Genomic DNA, 18,202 nt, shown 5'->3' with positions numbered 1-18,202 from the left:
TTAGCATAGGGAAAGTAATTGGCCCTATCCACCCCCAGATCACCTCCCGTGATCGTTGCTGGTGTCTATCTTATGTTTCTTTTTGGATTGTGAGCCCTTTGGGGACAGGGAACCATCTTATTTATTTATTATTTCTCTGTGTAAACCGCCCTGTGCCATTTTTGGAAGGGCGGTATAGAAATCGAATAAATAAATTTTCACTGAAGCAAATGTAAATTGTTTGCTCTTCTTTAAGAATGCAAGACTATAATTCTACAACGTAATTGCTGAGCCGTTCCACTGAAGAAGTATTTAGGATGAACGTACAACACTGAACAAGGCAGTGTACTGACGACTATTCTTAGGATACTTGTGGTTAACATGTGAAGTTAATCTCTATAAATGGCCAGGTGACCCCATCTAGTTGGCTGAGAGCCACTTTAGTCTGATGATATTTTACTTCAACCACAGAGAGGACTAATTTCAAATACTTGCTTATCATTGGAGATGAGGCCATAACTCAATGGTAGAACATCTCCTTTGCATGCAGAAGATCCCAGGTTCAATCCCAGGCTAGGCTGGGAGAGACTCCTGCCTGAAACTTTGGAGAGCTTCGGCCAGTGAGTGTAGTCAGTACAGTGCTTTATGGGCCAGGGCTTTGACTTGGTGTAAGGCAGCTTTCAATGTAGTAATCGGCAATTCAGAGATGGGGGTTGGCTGGAAGGGTTTCCAGTTGGCACAAAACTCATAGCAAGGTTCAAAGGCCTGCTCACGTTGCATCCAGTATTAACTTGCAAAAAAAAAAAATGTTCTATGAAATATAACATTTCATAGTGGCGCAGTGGGGAAATGCTCAACTAACAAGCAGAAGGTTTCCGGTTCGAATCCTCGCTGGTATGTTTCCCAGACTATGGGAAACACCTATATCGAGCAGCAGTGATATAGGAAGATGCTGAAAGGCATAATCTCATATTGTGCAGGAGGAGGCAATGGTAAACCCCTCCTGTATTCTACTGAAGAAAACCACAGAGCTCTGTGGGCGCCAGGAGTCAAAATCGACTTGATGGCACACTTTACCTTTAGAGAGAGAAGGGCTCCTGAAAAACAATTCCACTGTTGACTGAAGGGGTGGATGGCAGAGAGCCTGCCCTTTCTGTGTTTCTTAAGACACTTAAGACACTTTGGATCATTGTAGTTCTCTCCCTCCCTCCCTCCCTCCCTCTCTCCCCGTCACCTGCCTTTTAAAATGTCAATTCCTTATCTGTAAGAGGAAACCATTATAATTTACCTCCTAGAGTTTCTGTGAGGCTAAACTTGGTAAAAAGAACAATTCATCAACCATTCCTGCCGTCCAGTTCCATTGAAATGAATAGAAGCTATGTAAGAGGGCGTCTGCGCTCTTGCAGGGGTCCCATTCATTTCGTTTGAATTTATGCCCGAGGATTGTTCCTAGAGTTTGTAAAGCATTTAATGTGGTTAAATGATGCAGCCATTCAAAATATGTGTTGCTGCACATTATGTGTAACAACATTTAGAATCTTGAGCATGCTGACCACAGTACTGGAAGGCAGTTGTTTAATTATGGGTTGGTATAACAGGTAAAATACAAGTACAATGCAACAGCTAATTGTTCCTGTTTTAGGTTGTCAGAGCATACATAGTTAAAATGCTAATAATTTTATAAATAGTTCCTCAAACATTTCTCTGTGGTCTGTCCCATTCTCTCTCAGAGTTGTTTGTGAAAGGTTTGGTTTGTTCATTAATATTCCAAATCTCCCTCTCCCTCCATCTCCTCTCCCCAAATTGCTATAGAGCAGGAGTGGACTCATTTCAAGCTTGTGTGAGATCTTTAATATTTTTTACTGGCACTTAAAGGTCCACCAACTAGAGTCAGGTGCAAAATAGTGGTGCGTGGTTAAGCCGCATGTAAAATGGTGCCTCTGTAGTAGGGCCAGCAGAAGGTAGATCAACATCTGCAGGTAGGTTTTGGGTGACTTGCAGTCAATCAGCAGAGGTTCTTATCTGAGTATTTTTACAAGTGCAAATACAATTGCGGGTTAACAACAACAACAAAAAATCTGTCCTAGCTTTGTGCAAACTGCTTTTCTCTCGGCCTCAGTATTCCCCTCCTGTAAAATGTGAGGATTCATTGGTTGCCTTTGGCTGCGTCTTGGTGCAACTCTGCTGACCCATTTTAGACTTTTGTGTTAGAATTGCCACTCTGTAAGTAACTTGGATGTAGATTTGCACATGTATATATGTTGCTTATCTCAGTAAATGTGTTGTGGGAGTGCAGCAGGTAACTAGCTCTGCCCTGCTGAAGCACCATTTTACATCTGGCTTAACCCTCCCGCTCTTGTCACTGCCTGCCTGTGGCTGGTGGATCTTAGAGTCCTATTTAAAAAGAAACAGAATTCTACAAGCCTGAAGTGTATCTATCCCTGCTCTATAGAAATCTGAAAATGAAAGGTTTGGAATACTAAACCTCGCCTGTTAGAAACAGCTACAGGAAATGACAAATCAGGCCACAGACAAGTGTTTGGAATTCAGTTCCTAATTTATAAATTGCTGAAATCTAACTATGCTCAGAGAATGTAATACTGAAAATATAAGCTATTGCATTGTGTATATATTCTTTAATTAGAATGCGTGTGAGTGTGTGTGCGCTCGCAACTGAGGAAGGTGGAAGCTGAAACATTTTGCTTTATCTTGCCTATATTTCTGTTACGCTAATTGCTGTTGATAAAGAAGAACCTTTCTTTGGTTAACCGTATCCTGCTAGGATCCAGAAAGCTATTTGTCTGAATATCTGTTTGCTGCTTAAAACAAACAAACAAACTTTCCCTTCCTCCTCCCAAAGAGAAGGGAGGGCCAGAAATGGACAGACAGATGACAGACAGAATTCCATACAAATATTATTTGGATCCCAGAAGGATGCAGTTATTTTTTAAAAAGAAGTTATATAGATTAGTTGTTTAGTTTATAGATTTATTGTTGGTTATTTTAGGCATTTATATACCGCTTCTCAGGCAAACCTCCCAAAGCAGTTTACAAAAATGCTTAAAGAAAGAACAGTACATCAAGCCACATATTTATATCTAAACATGGTGAGCTCCTTAGGTTCACTTTTCTTTCTCTGCTCCCCTCAGAGCAAGGTGGTCCCTGGTTGCTCTGTGGTAGCAGTTGGGGGCGGGAGGGGCCATAACAGAAATATAACAGGCAGGATGTTTCGGCTTCTGCCTTTTTCGGCTGCTCTGATGTTATAGGAAAGGTACAGCAGCTGCGGTGACAGTTATGGAATGTCTATGATGCAGTGTTCAGCAGTCTAGGATTGGCTGCTGCTGCTGAGAGGTCCGGTGCTTTCCTTGAGGCTGAGGCCTCCGGGGGCTAATGTCCCAAGTGCAAGGAACCAAAATGTATAAAAAATATGGTGTGGGTGAGTGTGTAAATGATTTACAAAGAGAGAGGCTTTTAAACACTATGATTAAAATTTAAAACAAAACAACAACAACTAGAAAACCTCTCCCCCCGCCCCCGCCACACACACACACTGATTTTGTGTCTGTTATGTTTTAGCAGAGCTGAATCGGAGCAAGTCGGACAAAACCAAGAACAGCTGGGTGAACAACGTCAATAAAAAAGAAGTGTTTATGCCACCAGAGCTGTTTGGTGCCATAGAAGAGACGGAAAGGGAATCTAATTCTAGTGAGAGGTTAGATGTTCAAAGAAACGGGATGATAACTTATTTTGTTTAAACGCATTGACCAGATAATAGATTTGCAGAATCCATTTATCATTTTCATTTTCCTTGGAAGTTTGTTATCTGTTTGTATTCAGTTTATTACTACATATCCCAAGGGCTTCAGGTGGGTTACAATTAAGATTAAGCTGTCTTCCTATGAGAGACTCAAGCTGGAAACAGAGGTAGTATTTTAAGAGATTAGGAATTATTTTGATAGCTTCGTTGTACATTTTTATTTTATTTTATTTTATTTTTGTCCTGTCTGGACTCCATTCATACTAGCTCTGCAGGCTTTTGGTGTAATTCAAAGTGAACAATTCCTGTTCTCAAGAAGGCAGTCACAGATGGTATATGGCTGTTGCAGATTCCTATTGGCTAGCTTCCATGACATGACTAAAAATAAGAGTAACATCTGAAAGCAAAATGGTTGAAAACTGCTGTGTATGTCCTGTGTCTTATTTAATGGTGGACCAGCATCATACGGTAAATATATAAAAGCTCTCCCATATTTTTTACAATCAGGAAATGTTAAAATTATTTTAATCTATTGAAAATTTCATTTTGTCATAGCTACATTCTTGTACAGATATTAATATGTAGCCTTATGGTAATGTAATATCTGGTAATTCCCATGCTGAACAGATTTTTGAACAGATGGGTGCCAGAAAATATGACAGGGTAACACCTCTCCTGCAGTCATTGCACTGGTTGCCTATTCGCTTCCGAGTTCAATTTAAGGTCCTGGTTTTGACCTTCAAAACCTTTTGGGGTTTGGCGCCCATCTACCTACAGACCCGCCTCTCCCATCTAGTTACATCCCGTCTGGTCAGATCTTCTCAGATGGCCCTTCTGTCTGTTCCTGATTTCTAAGAGGTTCAGGGCGCTAGGACCTGTGAAAGGGCCTTTTCGGTTGCTGCCTTACTTGTTTGGAACTCCCTTCCCCTTCAGATTCGTTTAGCTCCTTCCTTGTTGATTTTTAAATCTCTATTGAAGACTTTTCTTTTTCGCCAGGCTTTTGCCCTGAAGTTTACCTATTGGTTTTTTCTTTTTGTTAGTTACTTTAGTTTTTAATTTAGAATGTAATTTTAATGCTGTCTTGCTTTGCATGTTTTTGTACATCGTCCAGAGTCTTCGGAGTGGGCGGTATATTAAATGTTTCTAATAAAGAAATAGAAATAAAAAATTTTCTTTTTCAAAAACAAATGTTAACTCTAGGCCCCATCCATGCCTATAGCTATTACAAGCCGGAAAGGAATGTGTCTTAGATCTATACTGTGCAGTCCGGTGTACATAAATGAGAATCGCCCTTGTTTGATGTGAGGGACGGGTTGGTATAGTCATGAACTACTTTCCTTATAATATTTACCTTACTTTGGTGTGGAGATAAAGTATATTTGAAATGAGTAATCTAGGTGCACTACATAAAGTTGAATGTGGAAACGAATGCAGGAATCCATGTAAACAAAATATCCGGGAAGGTGGTCTCTTCCTTCAGGCCTCTTTGGTTTCAGTTGGCCAACTTGCATTGTTACCATATAGCTGTGTTTCACATGGGCATGTTTCTAGCTCTATAACTGTACCTGTCTCCAGTCCATAAACCCTACCACACCTAAGAACATCCTTGCTGGATCAGGCCCAAGGCCCATCCAGTCCACCATCCTGTTTCACACAGTGGCCCACCAGATGCCCCTGAGAAGCCCACAGGCAAGAGGCGAGGGCATGCCCTCTCTCTTGCTGTTGCTCCCCTGCAACTGGTATTTGGAGGTTTCTTGCCTCTGCGGCTGAAGGTGGCTAGCCACGAGACTATTAGCCATTGATACAACTGTCCTCCATGAACTTGTTGAAGCCCCTTTGAAAGCCATCCAAGCTAGTGGCTGTCATCACATCCTGTGGCAGAGAATTCAATAGAGACTGATGGTATGCTGCCATCAAAAAATGTTCAGGGCAGCCATCTACAGAATGCATAAAATAGCCGAGCTTGGAGATGCAACAGCATGGCCAATGTCTGTCAGGTTTCACCTTTCCAGGTGAATGCCCAAACTGTTGAATTGAGTGAAGTTGGTAAAATATGCTTTGAATTGCAGCCATTGATGGCCAATCTAAAAGTAAGATGGAATCCAGGAGAAACACCTGAGCTGCAGACGTGTTCCCACATTTGCAAATGCCATCCATACTCAAAAGGTTACTAATCTCTGGAAAGCAGAGTTGACTGACAGTGTAACTTCTCTGGAGTTTGCTTCAGTTTGTTCAGTCTTCCTGTTGTTACATGCAAGTGTTTTGTCCCCATCGCTTTGACTAGAGCTATAAGTACTTGCTTTCTATATGTGAAGGTTTTGCAGCACTGGTCCCTCTAAATTTTTTCATCTCTGTGCAGAATGAGTTTTGTTCTGGGCAGCAGTACCAAGGCAGTGTGCGTGCCCCAGCATTCAGAATGGGGCCTTTCTGATTCAGCCTGAGTGGGATCTAAAATGAACTGAGCAGACATCCAAAAACTTGTGAGCGCGCGCACATGCGCATGCCTTACAGTGTTTTGCAGGTGCTTTCTGAAGACCACCTTGTTTGTCCAAGATTTTTTTAATGTGGGAATCTGCAGAGTATATACTTTGCTGGCATGCCATTCATGAATTTTCTTTTCACAAACTTTTTTCTTAAACTAATCACATGATATTTACAAGTAAAGTTTTTCCTGCTTCCCCATCAATGCATAAAAAAGCATTCTGAAAAAAAGTGAAGAAATCGTGTGAGGGAGAAATCACTGACTTGAGACCAGCACACGTGTCCAAGATGACCAATAAGCTGGAACAATTGATCCCTTTCTTGAGTCCAATTGAGCTGTGTTGCCCTGGTGGAATGTCTTGTTTTGCCCAAGTCTGATAATCCTTGTAAACTTGTCATATAGAACAGAATATAGACACAGGTCCTCGTGGTCAGTTTTCATAATCTTGGTGGAGACTTCACTAGTGTCCTGGGTGGGGTAGGGAGCCCTCCCATAATACAAATGCCTAGGGTTTCTTGTAAATAAACTATAGTATTTTAAGCCAATGTGACAAACCCTAAGTAATGAGCTGGTTGGTTTTTCCCCCTTTTTTCTTCAGTCCCAAGGTATTCAGTGCAGTCTCTAACGTATTAGACAAGCCCCAGGAAGACACAAGCAAGTCTACCGTCTCTCCATCAAAGGTAAGTTTAGTTAAAATACTTTATACTCCTCCCTTCCAATACGCTACTGCTTGGGGCGGCTCACAACAATAAAATAGATATGATGTAAAATAAAAGTAATAAAATTAACCAAATTAAGTAAACAAGTTAAAAGTCAGGCTAAAACCAGAATCAGAATTAAGTTTCAAATTAAGTTATTTTAAAAGCTAAAAACTGAGAATTATAAAAACTAAAGAGCCTACCAGATATAACCAAAGATGGAGTATTAAAAAGCCTCTTTAAAAAGATGTCTTTTTAGTTGTTTTTTAAAAAACACTGAGGGAGAGAGCATGACAAAGCTCTTCAGGGTGGGCGTTCCAAAGCTGAGGGACCACAACTGAAAAGGCCCTGTCTCTGCAACTGGATCTCTGTTAGTGATGGGTTCATGAGCAGGGCCTGAAATGATGAGCGGAGCGCCCTGGCAGGTTCATATGGGTGAATGCGGTCCGACAGGTGCCCCAGCTCCAAGGCGTGTTGAGCTTTAAAGGTCAAGAGAGCACCTTGAATCTAGCCTGGAAGCAGATTACCAATGAAGCTGCCGCAGGATGGCTGTGACACTCATGAAGCAACTTGCACCCACGAGCATCCTTGGACCAGCTGAAGCTTCTGAATCGTCTTCAAGGGCAGCCCCACATAGAGTGCATTGCAGTAGTGGATGTTACCAAATTGGACTACTGCAATTATTACTGCAGTTAGCTACATTATTAAATTGCTGGGTGGGATCCCCTCAACATTTTAAAAGCAGTAAACCATGGAAGAAGTGATGTACTGCTCATCTTTTGGGTGCTGGCCACTTATCTTGTTTACAAACTACATGATTTCCTGGGCTTGAAAATACCAAGAAATGGTCTCAATCCCCACTGCAGCTTTCCAAGTGCCATTAGTCTTTCACCTGAAATTTCTGCCCAGCTATTAACATGGCATAACCATTAGTATTGTGCCTCTTTGTTATCTTGATATGACACAAGAGTGACAAGACCTCATGTAGAATGCTTGATGGTCTAGTTTGCCTGCAGCTCTATCATTTCAAATGCAGAAAAACCAAGCCTTTGCATTTAATTACTCTCTCCTATGATGATAGAAAGGTGATCCTTAAATGCTGCTTGTTTTGCAGAGTTTCTGGGCGGTTTGCTGGCTTGTATAATGCCAACTTCTACCTTTCTTGTTTACCTTGCTATATTATTTTGAAGCTGTATATTGCACCCTCTTACCAAATTATCCCCCAAGATAATTTGATCACAGATTGGAATAAAAATACACGTGTGCAACCCAGCAGCCCTTGGTCTTATGGTTAATGGCAGAGGTCCAACTGTGTGTGCCCCTTCAGTTTTGCAGGCCCCGTGCTCTTGTCAGTTGGAACAGAGCTCGTTTTAGCAGGGAGAAGAGAGGCAGACTACCTGGAGCTGCTGTTTCTCTAGCTGATGGTTTATCTATTTATTTGTTACATTACTGCATAATGTTTAATTTCATTTGTTGCAGCAGAGGAAAAATCCATTTAATGACTCGGCTTTGTCGGAATATAATTCAAAAAGCGAGCCACCTAAAAATGGGACAACTGATTTATCAGAAGCATCAAAGAAAGGTGAAGGGGTTTCTTGAAGTCTTTTTGTGGGGGGTTTCCCCCCTTTTGGACAATCCAATGTCGTCTTTCTAAAATCACTGAAAACTTGAGCTAATGTTGCTGTGTCCTTATGTTATTCACAAAGCAAATTGCATCAAACATCTTTCCCAACCTGGAACATAAGAACAGCCCTGCTGGATCAGGCCCAAGGCCCATCTTCTCCTGCAGCACCCTGTTTCACACAGTGGGCCACCAGATGCAGAGGCAAGGGATGAAGGCATGCCCTCTCTCCTGCTGTTGCTCCTCTACAATAGGGATGTGCACAGACCGTGGAGGCGTGGTCCGACGCCAGGGGAGGTGTCACTTTAAGGGCGGGGGGGTTGTACTTACCCCTCCCACCGCTTTTCCCCCTCCGGTGCTCCATTTCTGAGTGAAAGCTTCGGGGCGGCAGCGGTCCTCCCTGCCGCCCCTGCCCCCTTGTTTACTGCCAAAAGTGGAAGTAACTCCCTCCTCCCTTAAAGCGACAACCCCCCCCCCCGTTGGACCGGGCCACTTGCGAACCGGTTCGCAGGCCTCTAACATGGCCTGTGGACTGGTTCGTGCACATCCCTACTCTACAACTGGTATTGAAAGGTATCCTGCTTCTGAGCCTGGAGGAAGACTAGTAGCTATTGATTGACCTGTCCTCCATGAATTTGTCTTAGCCCCTTTTAAAGCCATCCAAGCTAGTGGCCACATCCCATGGCAGAGAATTCCGTAGTGTAATTATGCACAGTGTGAAAATGGATTTCCTGTTCCTGGTCCTAAATTTCCTAGCAGTCAGTTTCATGGGATGACCCCCAGATTCTCGTGTAGTGAGAGAGGGAGAAAATCTTCTCTCAATCCACTCTCTCCACACCATGCATAATTTTATAGACCTCTATCATGTCCCTGCTTAAGTTGCCTTTTATCTAAACTAAAAAGTCCCGGTTGTTGTAGCCTTGCCTCATAAGGAAGGTGCTCTAAATGCTTGTGAGCTTTGCAAGGAGCATATTAGATGGTACTTGCAAAGCTTGTAAGGGTCAGATCAGTTCCAGAGAGATGCTGTGATGATGGTAGGGGGCATTTTTATGCTTGTGTTTTAATTAAAAAAATAAATAAATCAGATTTGTTTTTATACTTTTTAGCTCAATATTTTAATGTGTCTTTTTTATGATCATGATTAAATTTTATTGTGAGCTGCCTTGGGATTTTCTTAATGAAAGGAGGGGTATACATTTATTTATTTATTTAGATAGATAGATATACAGATAGATAGTGTTTTCCTGCTGGTACCCCAGTAATCTGCCACTTGAGGTGACTGCCTTGCTTCACTTCATGGGTCCTTCAGTATAGTTTGTCAGTTAAATGTCCTCTTCTGAGCCTGCTGTATGAAATCCCTAATATAACTAACCAAAGCATGCCTCACTATTCTGCATTATGAACCACTAACATTTGCATCTGCATCAGATATGCTCCTTTAGTTTGCAGCTACCTTGATCTGAGGCTTGTTCCACACATGCAACAGAATGAGGTGAGAGAGTGCTGAGACAGTAGGATGGACTTTACTTCAGTTTGCAATTTTGGGGAGTTGTAGTTTTGAATACTCCTTTTGTGTATGTTAAAAAACCCCACTAAAAATCTCCCTGCAAGCAGAACATTAGTACAGCAAGAAGAGGGCTGGGCTAGAATTTCCCCCCCCTCCCCATATGCTAGGGTGTTGTTGTTTTTTAAACCAGGAAGATTAAACCATCAGTAGACAACCATCAAGAGAGAAATCTCACGCCTGCATTTGTAAATGGTACAATCCTCATTCTTTGTGCATAGACCAGGCCGTAGTGAAAGTTTTTGAGTGTTTTAAACCAGACCTGTCTTGTTACATTGCACCTTTTGGCTTAACAAATATGCTAACGTCACTCATTCTCCAAGACATGTAAATAATGCTTTTACTTAGTTGCATGGGTTTTTTTTGGCAACTAACAAGTCCTTATCCCTAGCAAGCTTTTACCTTTTCTTTGTATGCACGTCTTTTCTTGCAGACACACTTTCGCCTTCAGTAGAAAACCAGTCCAAGGTAACTGTGACAAATGACAACAGGGTAGAGGAGACAGAGCAGGCTTCTGTAGAAGCAAACGACTTGCAGAGACAGGCAGGAAAACCTCCTGTACCAAAAGCCAGGAGGAACATCCACAAAACGTCAGATGTCAGCTTGGAGAGTGAAGATTCCTTCCCCAGAACAGCTAGAAGGAACAGACAGGTGAATGGCCAAGGTACCCCGCCCAGAGGCATCTTGAAACGCAGTTCAAGTTCCAGCTCCACTGATTCTGAAGTGCTCCGTCTGAACCACACTTTGGACCCTCCCAATAAAAGTGGATTGCCCACCTTGACTATCCTCGAGGGTGTTGCAGAGAAGAGCCCTCCTGCAGGGGAATCGGGAGGATTCTCTCAAAACTCACTGGAAAGACTAAAGCAAGTCAGGTTCTCTTCCAGTGTTTCTAGGAAAGAACGTCCTCAGAGCTGCGAGCTGCATGAGGGCAAAGAAACTGGGGAGTTCAGTTTGCTAGACTCCCAAGACCAATATGCCAAGACCAGTGAGAACCAATGGGGTGCATTAGATGCAGCTCAGAGCAAAGAAACTCTGCCAGTAAAACCTCCATGCTCCCGTTCTCCTGTTTTAAATGGTGATGCTGAGGACAGAAGAGTGTCTCATGAAGGGGATGCAGCTTCAAGTTCTTGTGATGTGAACAGATCAGGTACACCATCTATTCCCTTGAAATCTGAGCAAAGTCCTCCTATGGAACCTAAAAGGCCCAATGAATCTCCCAGCAAGATCTTTCCCAAGGCCAGTGAAGAACAAACTGTGGATGATAGACAACCTTCCAAAACTAAACAGATGAGCCCTGAACCAGACATCTCGAAAAGCACCACTGGTAAGAAATAACAGTCCAGTTGCTTAAGCATTAGTGGACTTCTTGGCCTTGTGTGGCCTGTCAGTCTTTTTTCTGTTTGAAAGTCTATGTCCGCTTGATTTATCACCAACTTATCTTGATTATTTAAGCACTAACCAGTTTTCCAACTCCCCACCACTGCCTCCTCACACACATTTAATTGCTTAGGATGCATTCCACTAATTTTTGTGCTGTAACAGATTTAAATCAAATCATGATTGAGCAAACAGGTTGTTCAGGCTTTACTGAGTCTTACTGGTGGTAAATAACCCTGCCTAAAGGAGAGTCCAAGAGCTCATCTTGGTGCTTTTGTTGTATAGGTGTATTTGTCAAGGCCAAACTAGACATTGGTCTGGCTCAGGCAAAGGAACATAGGAAGCTGCCATAAACAGACTGTTGGTCCATCTTGCTCAGTATTGTATACACAGACTGGCAGTGGCTTCTCCAAGGTTGCAGGCAGGAGTCTCTCTCTCTCAGCTCTATCTTGGAGGTGCCAGGGAGGAAACCGGGAACCTTCTGCATTCAAGCATGCAGGTGCTCTTCCCAGAGTGGTCCCATCCCCTAAGGGGAATATCTTACAGTGCTCACACGTGTAGTCTCCCATTCAAATACAAACCAGGACAGACCCTGCTTAGCAAAGGGAACAATTCATGCATACTACGACAAGACAAGCTCTCCTCCCACCCAACTTAGGGTAGGTTATCTTTGCAACAGCCCTGTTGGGTAGATTAGGCTTACTGGGTAAATCAAGGCTGGGGGAGGATTTGAACCCAGGTCTTCAGTGTCCTGGTCTAGCATTTTCTAGCCACTAGACCATGCTGACTGATGCATGCTTAAGAGCTTGTATGTGGAGAAAGCAGCACTTGTAGAATGCACCCTCATCCATTTCAGAACTATCAGTTCTAAGTTGGTGCAGTGCTGGTGGTGTTAAATTTTAATCACATCCATCAGGAAGCTTGTGTTTCAACAAGTCTTGCTCCTGTGTCTCGCAGGCCAGCAGTTGCCCTTGACTAAGACAGAAGACCCTCAGGTGCCAAGCGTGAGCTCCTCAGACCTTGAACGAGGTAAGCCTGCTCTTGTTGAGGGTCAAACTGCTAAATCCACCTCTAAATCTGACAGACATGCTACTGAGGTCTTGAAGGCAGCTGATGAGTCCATATCAAAAGTACTAGACTGGTTTAAAAGAAGTTCCAGTACAGAGGACGATAAAGAAAACCCTTCGTTAATCCCTCAAGGAAGAGATCCTACCCAGGAGACAGAGGTGCCCCAGATGAGAGAAGATAACACATCAAGTACAGAGGAGTTAAATCTGGATTCTTTACGCAAGAGAGAATTGCTGATCAACAATGCCCACCAGTTCCAGGAAAGTGTGAACCAAGCAGGGCAGTTATCGCTTGCAAAGAATAGAAGTCCAAGTGACCTGCTGCTGGAAGAACAAAGAAACATCAGCCGACGAGCAGAAGAAACTGTGAACTTGAGCAGTCGAGGACAGTGCATAAATGGCAGAGAGAGGACACATTTCCAGACCCCTGATCAAGGAACCAGCAAGGAAGATGGAACTCTTATTTGGGGGGACGTAGAAAGCAAACAGGGTGAAAATGTTTCAGGTAGAGAACTGAGGGCTTTTGAAGACAGAAAAATAAAGTTGGGTTTGAAGAGAGCAGATTCTTCCATAAAAGTAACTGAAGGGGAAAATAATCCACAGGCACACGTAGATGGAAGGAGAGGTGTTGAATCTTGCTTGGAAGAAGGAAACTTTGAGCATCAAGCTCAAATGCCTCTTAAAGAATTGGGATTTCTGGATGAGATAACCATGCAACCAGATACAAAAACCAACCAAAGGAATCTGCCTCTCTTGCAGCAACATGAATTTAACCAACCGTCTCTGATGGGAAATCAAAAAAGAGTCAAGGACATCAGGGCTTTCTGGGAAAGGGAGAAGATCCCCCCAAATAAGAAAGATGCATTAAATGAAAGCAGATCTGTTAGTGTGATACAAAAGGGAAATGGTGAACTAAAACCAATGGGTGGATCTTCGGGATATGTTACGGGTGAATCTGACAATGAACAAAGCAAATACAATGTGGTTACCTTCAGAAAAGTTGAATTAAATGATGATGATTCTGAACCTAAAGACAATGACAATAAGTTTACCTTCAGAAAAGTTGAATTAAGTGATGGTGATGCTGAACCTAAGGACGATGAAGACAAGCTGGGAAAAACTGGACCAACCCTGATGGATAAATTCAAAGAAAACCGTTTTGTTGACAGACCTGGTAATATATCTCCAAGTAACTGGAAGGATACTGAATTTACAGAAGTGCAAGATGCAGACAAACTGCATCAAAGACACAGTGCGGCATTTTCTTCAAAGAAGGATGGTGATTTGCCAGCAGTTGCTGGCAAAGAGAAGACATCTCTGCCACAGAAACTGAACTTTAAGGTTCATTCTCTAAAGGAGAGAACAGACGAAGAGTCAAGGGCTCAGAGGCTCGACCCTTCCCAGTTTCAAAGCCTGAGAAGCTTTTGGGATGTGGGAACTAGGCCTCAGAACAAGGCCGATGATGCCAAGGCAGACAGGGTCATTCCAGATAGTAAGAGCAGTACAGGAAGTCCTTGGAAAGAGTCAACAGAGCTGAAAGCAGTCAGAGTAGGAACTAGTCAGGGACCCGTTTGGGAAGACAAACAGCAAAACCTGATTCTCAAAGGAGAGAAAGTGAAGGAGCCAGGTGCAAATATTTCCCCTGGAAATCTTTTAGAGGTAAGCAGGGTGACTCCAACGTATATAGGAGGACAACCAGTTCTGACTCAGTCAACAAATTCTGTGCCAACAGAGAGTCCAGAATTTGGCCTAACCAAGGACAACCACTTGGAAAGGTCAGTCATTTCAAGGCCTGAGGAAGAGACGGCGCTTCCAGTGAAAGAGTGTATAGAAAAGACAGTCGCTCCATCAAAAGTACAAGGTGATCAGATTAACCGTGGCTTGCAGAAACTGTTGATAGAGGCCTCTCGGGAATCCTTGCCACTTAAGGCACAGCTGGCAATAGAAGAACAAACATGTAGCACTAACCAGACTCCATCTGACCTGCCAGCAAATGAGGTTGCAGATACTGTAAACAGAGCTCTGATTCAACCCAAAACAGACACCAACACTTTTAATTCCAGTGTAGATAGGTTGCTCAAGGAAGCCTTTTATGTGACATCTTCTCCTAGTCATTGTAAAGAGATGGATTTCTCTGAACAGGAAGCTTCTCCATTAGAGAAGAGGCGATTTTTTAATAAGGTGATGGAGCGCAGCAATGATGTTTATCCCAGTGGTGACGATAAGAGTGGGGTGATCTCTCAAACAGAAGAAACTAGGCCAAAAAAAGTCTTATCCAAAGATGAACTCATTGTCTCTAAACCAGGTTTAGGAAATTTGCCTAGGGAAATGGAGAAATCAAATCCAGTAGCTGGGGAAGATTCTAGCAGAGGAGAGGTCCAAAGGTACCTTGATGATGGTTCTTCTCAGAAAGAAATCTTCCAGACCCTGTCACCAAAACTGATACTACCTGATGCTCACTTTGCAGTTCAGAAAGGAACAGAATCTCCTGGGAAAGAAATTACTGAAACAGTGACAGAAACTTCTGTCCCATCGAAAAGGGAATGCCGTGATCTGAATGCCAAACTAGTAATTCTACTGAAAGAATATTCAAAAATGCCTTGCATTTCACCCACTACTGAGAGTACTCTAAAAAAAACATTTGACAATCTTCCGGAAGAGGACCAGCAAAGATCTTATAGGCAGGTGAACAGAAATACCTCACAGATGACCAGTCTGCCAAGAGAGACAATCAGTGAAACAACCGAGAGAAATATAGATACAAATAAAAATAGTGACAACATATTCAATACGATAGAGGGTGGAACAAGTGGAGAGGCAACTCTAGTGTTGCCATCTGAACACCAGAAGAATCTAAGTGCTCAGTCAAATGAGCAGCTCAAGGGGAATATTGCTTATATTGGTGAGCATGGCGGCCAGCAACCTAAGGAAGTAGAAGAGAAAGTCATGAAGACAGTCAAGCCAGATTCATTGGAACATGGTACATTTAAAACCAGTTTAAGTAAATTGCTTAAGGAAAACACGGACATTCTGCTCAAAGATGTTGAGGCTCCGAAATCAGCACATGCTTTGCTGCAGCTTAGTCAGAGCAAGAGTTCAGTTTATCATAAAGATGCACCATATCCTCAAGAAATAAAGGAAACTGTGGGGAAAGCTTTAGTTCCCTCCAGGTCCAGGGATGATGAACTCAAAACTAACCTCCTGAAATTGCTCAAGGAAGACTCTGAAATCCTACCATCCAACCAGAAAAGTGCAGACGATAGGAATAAGACGCAAATAGAGAGGAAGTCTAATCAGACTGTAAATTTGGTTTGCCCACAGGAAATGCAATGCAGTCAAGAAGTCAAGGAAACTGTAAATAAGACTGTTGCTCTATCCAAACCAAACCAAAATGAATTTAGTTCTGGTTTACAGAAACTACTTGAAGAAGCCTCTCAGACTCCACCTACTCAGCTGGAATGTTTCGATGCCAAAATGAAAGTGGAGATGCAATCTAGTCAAGGTATAGAGACAGTAATCGGGCTTCCCTATGAAGCAGATGAAACTGTAGTGAAATCTATTGCCCCAGCAAGAGATGATACTAAATTCAATTCCAGCTTTAAAAAGTTAGTTAAAGAGAGCTCTTCTTTGCAGCTCTCCAAGGATGACAGCCAGGAAGTGTCTAACGACTCAGCAGATCTGCTAGCAAAGAGAAGCCCATCTGTCAGTATGCCAGCTACAGCTGGGAGCATGCCGAGTGGCTATCGAACTGAGGTTAAAATACCACTCAAGGGAAAGACTTTCAAACAAGAATCTGACCAAACTGCAGAAGAATCAGAGATTTCTGTTCCTGAAAAAAATGTGGCTTTTCAAAAAAAGCTACTGGTTAATCGAGCATCATCCGAAGCCCCGTTCCTGGAAAAAGAAGAGGGTTATCTGATGCTTGCTAGGACAGATGAGAGAGAGAGTGAATATAAAAGTGAGAAAAAAGTTAGAGAGGTTTCCACTGCAAGTGTGTCTTTAGATAAAGATGAAGAAAAGCCTGATCTAGTGTTTGGATCCCAAAAGTCAAGCACTCCACTTGCAGCAGAGGAAAATGCGCCTAAAATGAGTAGTAAAGTTGAGTTGCTACTTGCCACACATCATGGTGGTGATGATGATGATGATGATGATGGAGATGCCAGGAGTTTTGGATCAGATCTTTCAAATGAAAACCTCGAGTCCTTTGTGGGATTCCAAAGAAGTTCAACGCGTGAGCAGTGTTTTAATTCATTCTGGTTTGGTTTGGTTTTTTAAAATCATTAGATAATTATCTGAATGGTAGAGATTAATCTCCAAGGCTGTTTGCTGAGATATTTGGTTTCTCCATAGTGTTTCTCATACTGATATCTGGGCTGCAGGATTAGGTTTCCCAGATTAAAATTGGAGGCATGTGTCACTGAACACTTAAATAAGAATGTGTGTGCGCTTAATCACCTGCCAGAACAGGCAAGTTAATATTAACCTGATTCAGGCGTTATAAAATCGTACTGCTGTGGCCATGTACAGCAACATGAAGGGGAGGGGAGGTCCCTCCCTGCCACGTCAGTCACCCTCACGCCCCACCCCTCATGCTTACGGCACAACCTCGCAATCACAGAAGCTCCCTCATAGAGTTGCAATGCTTCCCGAAGTTCCAGGTTTCACTCGGATTTTAAGCATCTCACCCAGATTGCTTAGCCCACCTAGATTTGCCTGGATTTCAACTTTCTGTTCTCTCTTTTTAAAAAAAAGCTAAGCTCTAGCCCTTGTAGAAGCAGAGTTACGGCGCAAAATGCGCAGTTACTATTCTGCTCAAAAATTATTTTCAAGCCAGTTTACATAATATGCAAATTAGGCATGCGGATTTGGAAAGGCAGAATATGGCAACCCTACTCCGCCATCACACTTAGGGCTCTTCCTGCTTCAGACAAGCAATCACAGAAGCACCTGCCATTATGGGTAGGGCTCTTCCTTCTTCAGTATGGCCCTCTGTAAGCATGAGCAGCAGGGCTTGAAGATGATTGACACAGCAGGGGTGGGACTTCCTCCCCATTTGTGCTGTTGTACACAGCTACAGTGGTGTGATTTTATAACATCTGACTCAAACTGTTGTCTCCTTGTATCCTATTCAAAAGGTCAGGGCTCAGGAAAGGGATCATACTTTCTGGCCAGTGGATAAGTTTTAGGAAGTGCCTGTCTGTTATAACATGAACTACATTGAGAAATCAGTGTGCCCTCTTTACTCCCTTAAGACAATGCTGCTGCCCATAGATTAGCAGAGGGAGGCAATCCATGCAGCTCCTTCACTTCTCAAGTGGTGATGCATCCAGCATGGAAGCTTAGGTTTTCTAGGCATGCTTCAGCTCATCTTGTGGCAGAGTGTGCAGTTTGGAAGTCACTGCTTCAAGGAAACATCAAAAACCTTGTAGGGAAATTGAACACCACTCCTGAGTTAGCAGGTCGGGGTATGGAGGGGATTCCTCAAATAGACCAGGATCCGATAGAAAAGCAGACTTCCATAAGCTTGTAAGAGGTCCATATGTTCAGTTTTAGGAGGTTATGGGCTGGTTTGGATGGTACCGTCCACCAGCCTCATCCACCATGTGATTTGGGGTGTGAGTGTGAATATCCCACTACATCACATAAGAACAGCCCTA

The 18,202-nt window shown here is 42.9% G+C and overlaps 1 protein-coding gene across 12 annotated transcripts in view; it reads left to right on the top strand.

The window, feature by feature from the left end:
* SYTL2 (synaptotagmin like 2) overlaps positions 1-18,202 on the top strand; it is a 126,660-nt gene that overhangs the window by 81,509 nt on the left and 26,949 nt on the right. For 7 of the 12 annotated variants that reach the window (XM_053304269.1, XM_053304261.1, XM_053304264.1 and 4 more), the window contains 5 exons: positions 3,556-3,691; positions 6,817-6,898; positions 8,396-8,498; positions 10,535-11,425; positions 12,436-16,776. In XM_053304269.1, coding sequence (XP_053160244.1) covers positions 3,556-3,691; positions 6,817-6,898; positions 8,396-8,498; positions 10,535-11,425; positions 12,436-16,776 — 5,553 coding nt within the window. Of the gene's footprint in view, positions 1-3,302; positions 3,416-3,555; positions 3,692-6,816; positions 6,899-8,395; positions 8,499-10,534; positions 11,426-12,435; positions 16,777-18,202 lie in introns of those variants that run through there. The other 5 variants (XM_053304271.1, XM_053304270.1, XM_053304267.1 and 2 more) reach the window with 5 other exon arrangements.

This window comes from Hemicordylus capensis, chromosome 3, assembly GCF_027244095.1.
Source record: "Hemicordylus capensis ecotype Gifberg chromosome 3, rHemCap1.1.pri, whole genome shotgun sequence".
NCBI lineage: Eukaryota > Metazoa > Chordata > Lepidosauria > Squamata > Cordylidae > Hemicordylus > Hemicordylus capensis.
The sequence above is the reverse complement of the archived record's forward strand: the minus strand, read 5'-3'. Positions and strand labels throughout refer to the sequence as shown.